Consider the following 11,016-nt stretch of genomic DNA (forward strand, 5'->3'; position numbering starts at 1 on the left):
TGCTGGGATTTTCTATGGAAACATATTGGAAGCTTTTTATTCTGCACACGCTTGGAAGCGGTATCCTCGGCGAGACTCGGATGATTTTTATTATAAATAAAACGAGTGAAGAATTACTGTTAATATTACAGCTAATCTTGAATTGTTCATTCTCAACGGTCCCTCTAACTCTTTAAGGAACTCAGAATTTTTCTAAATTAGTCATAACAGCACCATATTGGTTTCTCAAAATTATATAATCACCGACTAGGCGATTAAAATAGTAGAAATAATAATAATAATAGTTTTACTTTTATGTCAACCATATGTGGGTGACGGAGCTAGTTACCCAAATTTAAAAATTAATTTCTACGCTGATCTGTTTAATCTTCCTAATTTCATTAGATACTGAAAATATAATTGATGCCATACAACTAAATGTTTCAATTTTAATTTGATCGATTAAAATACTATCAGCTCATGAAATTTGATCAGTCTTATGTCTCGTGAGATACACTGGTAATCGGCTATCTCATAAGATACCCGGGTAGTTGTAATCTACCCAGGTGTCTCGTGGGTACCTGGGAAACTCGGGAATCTCGGAAACCCAAGTACACGCTAACTATAATATCGATCGCGCGATGTCTTTCGTTTTCGGTATTATCGTTGCGAATATCGGCGCAAATGGCGGCACGAATCCCCGAGCGAATCTCGGCCGGAATATCGGCTAGTTACGAAAACGATTCGCAGTAGACGGGAGAGCACGGCGAGTCTGATTCGCGCCGGTTCGGCTCGTCACCCCTTTTCGAAACGGTTCCCGGGGCAGGAACGCGATGCCAGATCGACGAACAAAAGCGGCCATTGTCGCGACTGAAAATCAGAAACGGCGAGATCACTTCCGTCCCCCGTCTGTGCTCGAGTTCGAGGGTCGAGCCGTGCGCTTGCCGGCTCCTCTCGCTTTCTCGCGTGAAATTGAGCCAAACAATGTGCGCGCGTTGCGACGACGATCGATGGTTCGCGCGACGGCGAAACTCTTTCGCTCGCCGTAGCGCGCGTCCAACGATTTCGGTTCGCCGGCAGCCCGGATAAATTTCCCACCGGCTTTCCACGGCCGGATCTCGTTCGGTCCCGTTCCGGCGGCCAGCCTGATATACCCGGATACGGGTTCACGAAATCGCTGTCTGACAGCGAGCAGACGAGCGCGGGGCAAACCACGCGGAAAACAGAAAGGCGGCGGAGCCGATAACGAGGCAGAAGGATAACGTACCCGGGGCTCCGGGCGCCCACGCGATTTCTCTATCGGCTCGAGTCGGCTCGGTGCGACGCGCGTCCCTCGAGCATTCCGCTCGGCACAAAGAACGAGGAAGACAGAAGAGAAAAAAAAAACGGCGATGCATCGGCGACGCATTAAACGCGTCTGCCGATAAGGAACGGCTTGCATTTTCAAGCGATCTGAACGCAAATGGATCGTGCGTCGCGTGGAGCTACTGGCGAAGTCTGGGAAAACGGGGAAACCTGGGAAAACCTGGGAGACCCCGGGACGGGAAGAGGCGTCTCGTAATCATAGCTGCGACTTCGCAACGCTCCCGTAATTCCCTAGAATGCGCGCGTCGGCGACGGATCTACGAGGCACAATACATCCGACGGTGCATCTGGCGAGCAAGCGGAACGAATGCTTCTCAAAACGCGCTCGTTTCGAGTTTTTTCTGGATGGAAAAATCGACGCTGTTGAAAAAGTTAACGCGAGAAATTCGGATCTACCGTTCCCCAGGTGGAAAACGCGTAATTAAAATTTTCAATGCTTTTATATTTTCCGATATCATATCGTCGTTGTTAAAATGACACGAAGACTTCCAGTAATACGCGCGCGTCACATGTGATTACGCACGTTAATTTGCCTGCGTTGCAAATAATATTTCACCGTAACAGGCGACGCATAATATGGAATTCATGTCGGCCAGACGGGCAAGCCGTGTAATATTAACCCGGCAATCAACGCGTTCAGCCGACGGGATCAGGCTCGTACGAAAAATATCAAACACGATCTAGTAAATATGAGCATTATTAAATTATACCGAATCAAAACGCACATATATACCAAGTATGAGTATTATTAATTTCTAGTAAAACCTTGATTTTACTATTATCGAAATCTAAGAATAAAAGTAAAATGGGACGCGCGGGAGACAAAAATGATTTAGACAAAGGGTTAACGACAAGATTAATATTTCCCATTGGTTCAAAGTGAAAAAAGAAATTGATCCAGCAACGACGACTAATTCTAAATCCTTGATTCTAATCCTTTGATCGAGTAGTTTAGTTCATGGAAGGATGGCGTCTAGGATCCCCGAGGGATCTAGCCGTCGACGTCGCAGTATGAAAAGCAAATCCGCCTCCCGAAATAAGCAATTCGCGTAGCCTGAAAATTTTTTCGATTTCCCGACGGCCCGTCGTCCGCTCTCCCGGCGGCAGTCGCGAGAAAATGGCTGCGCGTCGATTTCCCGTTAGTTTCCCTTGTCACGAACGGGCATCGTTCTGCTCGTTTTTCCTAAACGCGTCGCGCTCGCCTCGGAATACACGGCACCGTTCCATTTCCCTTTTTCCTCGCCTCTTTTCTTTTTTTTCCTCGCGAAGACACCGTTTTCGCGCATTTGCCGGGTGAACAGGTGTCTCTTGTTCGCTCGCGAGGCGAAGCCAGTCGCGTCGCTTAAACGGGCTCCAACAACTTGTACGCGCCGGCTTTTTTCAGCACGGTCGTACATCTAATTAGGGAAAAACGTGCCGGGTTAATTAGTAAGGTGAGTAATTAATGAAAAGGCATGGGTCTTCCCGTATTCATCGGACAGATTCTCGCGATAGGGTGGATCCTTTCCTTCTCTGCCCTGTTTTTTGTCTCCCCGCATCCACACCCCTTTCTCTCGCGCCACGTCCCTCTGCTTCTCCTTCGTCGTCGTCGTCTTCCGGCTCTGTCTTTCTCCCTCCTACCCCAGCGCTCGCGCACGCTCTCGATCGTCTCTCCTGTTTCTCCACCGGCTCGACAGCTTTTTTTCTCCATTTTCACGCACAGCGAAGCACGGGGCGTTCCATTCTCCCCGCTTGCCAGTCGCGTTCATTTGGCGCGCGCGGAGCGATCGCGCGCGCGGGGTTCGCCGGTTAAAATGCCACGGCGTGTACACTTGGCCCCGATTGTTCGCCTCGATGACGGTAATTTGACAGACAGGGGTTGCGCGGCGCGAAACAAAAGTCGCGCGAAACAAATCGACCGGGAGAGAGCGTTCGAAAAGGGCCGGGGATATCGCGGCAACGTGCCGCCCCGAACCGTGGAAATCCTCGGGGCGGCCAACTTCGTGCCTCGAGTATCGTCGACGATTTCAGCCGGAAGAAAAAGACCTCGCCGAGCGCGCCGAATGCTTTCTCCTCGAGTCATTCGGCGCGGGTGCTTCCGTGAAAACCCTTCGGGCGTCGATGGGAGGGACCGATATCTGAACGCGATGGTTTTCCCCGGGCAGAAAATATCGAGGGCCGGCCCGGAGAATATTGGGAAGCTGTGTAGAGGGCAGCGAGCGGTTTCATTCTCTCTCCCTCTCTCTCTTTCTCTCTCCGTTTAATTCGTCTCGCGAGCGTCGCGCGGAAAACACGGAAACACCGTGGAAGCGGCATTTACGACGGCAACGCGCATTCTCTGCTTCCTCCCTTTTTAGGGTCAGCCAAGAGTAGCCCGAGCCCGAAGCCGGTGTCGAGCCCGAGAGGTGTGTAGCGTCGCGCACGCTACACTCCTGCAATTCATTCGGCACAATGCGCCGGGGCACGGCTAGCGAGAATCCAGCGAGCTCGGGAGACCGAGAGAAAAGAAGGGAGAGACAACGAAAGAGAAAGCAGTTCCTCCGCCGGTGTTGGCGTGAGCTCGCGACGAGCGTCCGTGGTAGTGTTTTTAAAAAATGCAGCCGCCCCGGGCTGCAGCCTCAACGATTAGCTTACCCCCTCTTTCTCTCCTTTTCTCCTGTCCCCTGCCTGCCCTTCTCGTTCTTATTCCCTTCTACGCCGTCTCCTCCTCCACCTCCTCCACCACCACCTCCTCCTCTCACTTTCCCAACTTCCCCATCTTTTCAGCTCTCTCGCTCGCTCTCCATGACGGGCCAACGACGTCGACGTAGACGTCTACGGCGACGGCAACGGCGACGGTGACGTACAGCCCGCACGAAGGCGAGACAATGAAAATGCAAGCAAACCCTCCCTGAATTGAGTTCTCCACCTGCGCACGACCGACCGGGTAAGAGCAAAGAGGCGGACGCGGGGAGACGAGGAAAGAACCAGAGAATCCCTGTGGCAGGTTCGCCTCTGCTCGAGATCTCGCGAATTTCCTCCCTTTAAAGGGGATATACATAATTTCACGCTGCCATGGCAACGGCTTTTTATTTCTTTTTTTTTCCCCAACAAATTTCAGCGCGTCGCGACGCGCTCCGGCAGGATCGGAACGATCGCTACCTAAACCTAGAGAGGAGAGAACCGGCTGATTTTTACCGGAACGAGCCCGCTCCGGCGCTGTCGCATACGAAATGCTCGGGTTAACCGTGGGATACTGGAATGAATGAAAATTAATCTGGTATCCGGAATGCGTCTCGCGAGATACCATATCACCATCCTTTCATGTGACAAATTGTATAATGTTTCACTTTCTACCGTAGCAATATTTCGGAAGCTTTTATTAGATCCACGCTTGATGGAATTTTATCTCGTTTTAACTATAAAGGAAAGTTTGATTGGAATTTTAATTTTAATTATAAATAAATTAAATTATTAGTTGAAGCAGTAATAGCTCCTGTTACGAGAACTTATCTTTCAGATAATAGACTGAAACGTATCTCGTACTAAAACTACTATAGTTTGTTCAATGAGGAGATAGAGTATACATAGGAAATAACAAGCTACTTTGCCAAATGTGAAGTTACCTATTTCTCAATGCGCTATGAAATTGCTCATTATCGATAAAAATGTACTTAAATAAAATTCGAGGGTTAAACTTCAGAATTGGCTCACCTGCAATGGCCATCAATGCAATGCTGTATTGCTACAAACTCAAAATTTCCAAAATTCTAAACTTTCTATTCGTTTGTTCTGTCTCGTCTCATTGGACAAACCGAAATGGTAAAGATGCTAGGTGAAACCCCCTCGGATATTTCGCATCCTAAGTAGCCGCATTTTCCGTACCCTTTTCCGGGGAACCCTCGGCCCAACAACACCGTGCCCTCGCACGATTTGCCGTCCAGGTGTCATTAATATGCCGATGAATCTGGATCAAGCCACTCCCCTGACGCGTCCCGGTAAATTCATCGCGGTATTTAGGAGGGTCCGCGCGCGCGCGCGCGTGTTCTTCCCGTGAATGCGGGCCCACTGAAAAACCTGTATTGTTGCGGCATACAATACGGGAAGCCTAATTGCCGTTTGGCCTCGCATTATGCGAACGGCCGGTCGACCGGGCCCGAAGTGGGGTGGGAACGCAACTGCGGAACGCGGAGCGAAGCTGTTCGCTGTTGAATTCCGCTTTCGTCTCCGTCGTCGCGGTTCAATTTCCCCGTAGAAACGTTTCAATTTCGACGCGGATCGCGGAAGCTCCGTTTCCTCGTTCGGCGTCGAACGCGAGAAACAAAACCGTCCAGGAACAATAGATCGGACGAAAGAGATTGCCGATCGAGGCGTATCGATCAAAAGACGACCGGTCTCCAGGGTGTAGAGAAATTGTTGCGAGCCACGACGACCACCAACGAAACGCGCGAGCGTTCGATTGGTTCGTCGCGAACACTTTGCTCGTGCAACGGAAACAGATCGATCCATCCGGTTCCTAGCGTCGATCCGAGGTGTGCGAAAAACCAGAGGTAACCCATCGAGGAACGGGAACGCTTTGCGCGGAGGAAACGAGATTCCGGGTTCGCGGAACGGTGGCTCATTGTCGACGTTGCACAATGCGTGTGGTCTAATTGTCGAGACCGACGGCACGGCGTCGTTCCGAGCCGCGAACAAGGTAAACGGGAGGAAGCAAACGAGAGAGCGGGGAACGCGATCGCTGCTAGCCGCGGTCCATTAGAAGCCGAAAGACAGGATTTTTCACGGTGACTGGAGCCACTTTTCGATCCCATTATCCACTCGACTCCGGGAATCGCGTTAACACTTTTCCAGTCTCATCGAGTTGTTAAATCTCGCGGGAGAAAGAAGATTAATAAGTCCCGGCTACTTTTTCGCCGCAAAGTAGCCGCCGCGGTTGAGATCGTTAGACGGCGCCGCTTCGGTTTAACAGACTTTTTCGCGAGCTCTTTGCGCCGCGCGCGAGCAGATCCGCGCGGACCGTAGATTCGACGAACGCGATGTTCCGGGGGACGAGCAGAGGCGGCGATGAACGGCCGCTCGCGGAACACGGGAAACTCGATAAATACGGTCTCGCAGAAGTTCTCTATCTTTATACGATATTGTCTCGCTCGCGCGCAGGAAACCGAGCGCCTCGAATCTACGCACGCTGCGTATAAATCAGATACGATCTCTCCCGTAAAGCCGACGATACGCGACGACGAGAAACCAGCCCCTCGCCTCTCTCTCTCTCTCTCTCTCTCTTTCGCTCTCTGTCTCTCTTTCACCGATTCCCTCCGCAGTCGCAGCCTATGCCGGGAGTCGCAGAGGCGGTCGCAGTTGCAGTTGCCGTAGCTCGGGGCTGAACAACTTCCTATCCATTGTCGCGTATCGCGGAGCGAGGCTCCTTCCTCGTCGCGAAGCGAGATGTTATTTTTTTATTTGGACAAAGGATCCTTCTCGGCGTGTTATTACCCCCGTGCCTCCTTTCGTCCCTCGTAGCCCGGCTTTCTGTGGCCGCGAGCCGAGGGGTTGGAAATTAAAAGAGGGAAAGGGATGGTTTTCACGGCGTGGCACACGGAATATTCACGGCGGGCCAGCTCGTCATCGCCGAGCGTGTTCGAGAGATCACTCGTCAGACGCTCGACCTTTCGAGGGTGGAAAGTCGCGAAGGGTGGCGCGGGGCAGACGTCGTTTCTCGATATTGCTAGATTACTCGTCGCCGAAACCGCGCTACTTAATTACGGCGCTCTCGTCCGGAAAATTTTCCTCAGGATCGACCTGTGACCGAAATTCGTGTCTCGACTCGGAGATAATCTCGAACCCTTTCGTGTTCTGCGACGCGACGCGAACAATAAGGATGCGTGCGTCATCGGGCACTCGTGAACAGATACGAGGATCTATTAGGCTCTGCTACGCGATAGCGAGAAGGCACGAGCATTCCATAACCCTAACCGATAAGGTCTTTCTCTTTAGTGTGTCCAAGTGCTTTCACGAGACCTCGTCGTACAGTGGCACCTTCTCCCAAAGCGAATGTTCCAAAAATTGATTTTCTCACATTTGAAAATTAATTTCCATCCTAATCTTGTTGGGATCAAGTGTCAAAGGGTTAATTCTGCTCATTTGGCTATATAAGGTGGTCCACGTATCGTTGGTACTATCAAGAAGGAGTCTACGCGAAAATAAGGAGGAGAATTTTTCATTTGAAGCACCGAGAAGATCCACTTTGAAGATTTAACGAGTATGTAAGCGCACACTTATGCCACTTATAAATGGTACTAATATCATTAGTATCAACATGATACACTGTGTTGCTCCGTTCCGTCTATCGATTTCAAGTGCATTTAAATGAAAACGAGCCACGTAATTTAGTTACCAATCTATTTCATTATCGCAAAAACGATTGAAAATTTGGAACGTTCAAAGTCGATTTTCGCGACAATTATCCGTCTCTTTACGACATTCTAAAATTTCGAAACATGAAATATCTAAGTAAAGATACCCCTGTGCGTCGTGTTTCGCCCATAGATTTTCACCCATAGTTTTCGAGCGTTCGTCCTTCTCATTCCGTACACGACCTGGCCGATCTTCCGTTAGTCATGGTCTTTAGAACAGCGGCGCGACCGTCGACCGAGGGCCGTGTAATTACCGTAGCCGAGGGAAGCGTCTCCGATATCAGTAGCCGCTTAATTAACAAGCCGATACGTATCCGCAGTGTCACGGGCGAATCTCTCCGGTGTTAAAGGGTAGCGCGGAATATAAGGGCTAATTGCTCGACGTAAACGTAGTCGTCGTCCGTCCGTCCGTCTCGTTCTCAAGGCATCGGGAATTCGCTCATCGGTTAGCGTCGAAATTACGGGAACGGCGAGACGTCCGCCGAACACAGAGAGGCGGGGGGAAGGGGGGGGGGGGATGGAAAAACGTGCTGCCGGCGCGCCGAGCGTCGCGACGCGAATCCGAAGAAAACGTCCCATCGTCATTATCATTATTATATTTATCGCAATTATTAAAAGGAATCGAGCTGGCGACGGGTATTAAGCACTGCGCGCTAAATGTACTCGTGGCTCGGTGCACTTCACCGGGTTGGCAGCGACGTGTAATAATAATTACGAAACGATACATGATAACGAGGCGCGGGACCGCTAACGACGCCCCGGCGTCGTTCTCTCTTTTCCTCGCTCTTTCCCCGCGACCGTTTCACCACACTATTTCCACCCCACCCCACCCCCCTTCGTCTCTCCCCGTTCTCGACGTTTCCCCGATTTAATAATATGTACTTTTTTTTTCGCAAATTTCTTCATTATTCATTCAATATCGCGCCAACCGCGATCCACGCTCCCCCACGGCCCCGCAACCAGCGCCGCGGGCTCGCCGGTTTCTCTCCTCTTTTTTTATTTCCCGTTGCTCCGGCTCCCCCGGCCTCTCCCTCGTCCTGCGAGCGGAAACCACCCATTTTATACGCGTTTTCAGGTACAAATAAAAAAAATATGCCCGCGTTGCCGGGTATCGGAGCGCGCCGCTCGCTGGTAACATTATATATTTTCCCTCTTTCCCGTTTTTTTTTTCCTCTGTTCTCCTCCTCGCTTCCCCTCGGCCGTTCCGCCGGTCCAACCACCCCCTCCCCCTCCCCTCCGCACGCCCCGCGCCCTCCTGTCGCGACGCTCGGCGGTCGTGTCGTTGTCGTCGTCGTCGTCGTCGTCGACGTCGGATTTATTTTTCGCGTTCCCGCGCGTCGCGCCAGCCCTTCGCCGTTTTCGAATCATTAAAACGCGGACGTGCTTAGCCAGGGGTGGGGAGGGGGTACGGCCGCGTATCGACTGGTGGCCATATTGGCCGGCTCGAATCCACGCTAAATTATCATGGTTAATTAACGTCACACTGGCGAATAATTGGATGGAGACGGGGCACGGCGGTAGGGGGCGCCAGCTAAGCCATCGCGAGAGCGATTTTCGCGTTTCTCTCTTCGATATCGATCCACGTTTCTTTCCCACCCCTCCGCTCCTCTCCCCGGAACCACGATCGACTATCCGCCGGGCTAGATCATACCGTTACGCCAAGTAATTCCTGCCCCGAAGCCGTTTGATCTGCGTTTTTGCGAAGAAAGGGCGATTAAAAAGTGCCGTGAGAAACGCGGCCGTCGCGGCGCAAATCCGTCGTGTCGACGCTTTGTCTCTTTCCTCCGACCCCCTCCCCACCCCTCCTCCTCTCGGGGGAACGGTGTCGGGAAACTGTCTTCCTCTTGGTCCTCCTCCCGCGCCTCGCCGCACCCTTTTCTTTTTTTTCGTTTCGCTCGTACTTTGTCGATTAAGCAACGCGAGCGTGAACCACCGGATTACGCCCGTATATACAATCGGTTTAACGGTTCCGTTGCACACGGGACCGCGAGGCTCGCTCGTTTCCATCGCGAAAGTTCTTAATCGAGAGCCGACGTAGGAGCGCGCGGCGGCTCGTTAAAAAAATCGACGAAGAAACGCGGGCACGATTATCGCGCGGATCTCGTCCGGGTTAAATGCTTCTATTGTACGGCGGTCGACGGTGCGCGCGTACAACCGCCGTCAAAAGTATTGAAATACCTGCTGATTTATTCTAAATTGGAATTCGTACCGTTCTATTCACCATCTACGAATTTTATGGCAACGTAAACTGTTAAAGCAACGTATTAAGTTGTGAATATTTGCCATTCATGCAATTGGTTTAATCGCTTATAAATAATAAAAAAAGTTAATAAATGGGATGACGAAATAAATAATTAATTTAAATACGAGTTGATTAACCCCATTGTTGTTCCTTGACGAGTCAGATTCGAGATGGAGATTTCTAGTAATAAGCTGTTAGGTACGAATGTTCATCCATTCATTTGAGCAAGAATCAAATTTTATTCTATTATCGCCAATATTTAAACATTCGAGTAGATGTAGGCATACAATAAATATAAAATTCCTTTTTCTTCTAAGAAATTAGTACGATCGAAAAAATTCTAGTCCTAGTAATTGTAAAGAAAACAGTACGGCAAGGGGTTAACTTGAAAACAAATTAAAGTTATTAACGACTTCCTAGCGATCTCTCGAATTTATTAAAATTTCTGCAACTCTTCTTCTGTACTTTTGGAGACGAGTGTTCGTTAATTCAGGGAATAGGGTGTCTGCTATACCGTCGACGGTTTTACGGAAATCGAAAAAAATCGCAATGAACTCACATTGGATGTTGATATTAGCCGGCGAGCTCTCGATGGAGTATCCGGTGTCCTCGTGCGTGGCCACGCAGACGAAGCTTCCGCTGTCGTGAATCCGGTTGACCCTCGTGATCCTCAGGTCGCCGCCGTCCTGATGCCGTCGGGGACTCGGGGCGAGGGGCTGCCCGTCGATTTTCCAGGAGTACTTGACGCGCGAGGTAGGCAAAGCCTCGCATCTCAGACGAACCGGGGATCCCTCGACGACAGAGTGGTCGGCAGGGCTCACCGAGAAGTATAGGTCGCCGTCCTGGCCGAACGCCGTTGCCACTGGAAAACATCAAACGTGCAACGTGTAAGTAAAACTAGCCGGAATTTCTCGATCTAACATACCGCGAAACAATCGAGTAGGTTAGAATCGTTGCGGCGAAATGAGTCATTACCGAAATGTACATGTACATTTCTCTTACAATGCAATGTACACAGGATAAGAAATCTACAGTTTCTTAAATCTCTCAATGCTATAGTTC

At 50.6% G+C, this 11,016-nt stretch overlaps 1 protein-coding gene across 1 annotated transcript in view; it reads right to left on the minus strand.

Annotated features, from left to right (window-relative positions):
- The window catches only part of LOC144475499 (tyrosine-protein kinase-like otk), a 44,216-nt gene that overhangs the window by 18,128 nt on the left and 15,072 nt on the right, over positions 1–11,016 (minus strand). Inside the window, exon 2 of the mRNA XM_078191458.1 lies at positions 10,514–10,816. Coding sequence (XP_078047584.1) covers positions 10,514–10,816 — 303 coding nt within the window. The remainder of the gene's footprint in view (positions 1–10,513; positions 10,817–11,016) is intronic.

Source organism: Augochlora pura, chromosome 10 (genome assembly GCF_028453695.1).
Source record: "Augochlora pura isolate Apur16 chromosome 10, APUR_v2.2.1, whole genome shotgun sequence".
Lineage (NCBI taxonomy): Eukaryota > Metazoa > Arthropoda > Insecta > Hymenoptera > Halictidae > Augochlora > Augochlora pura.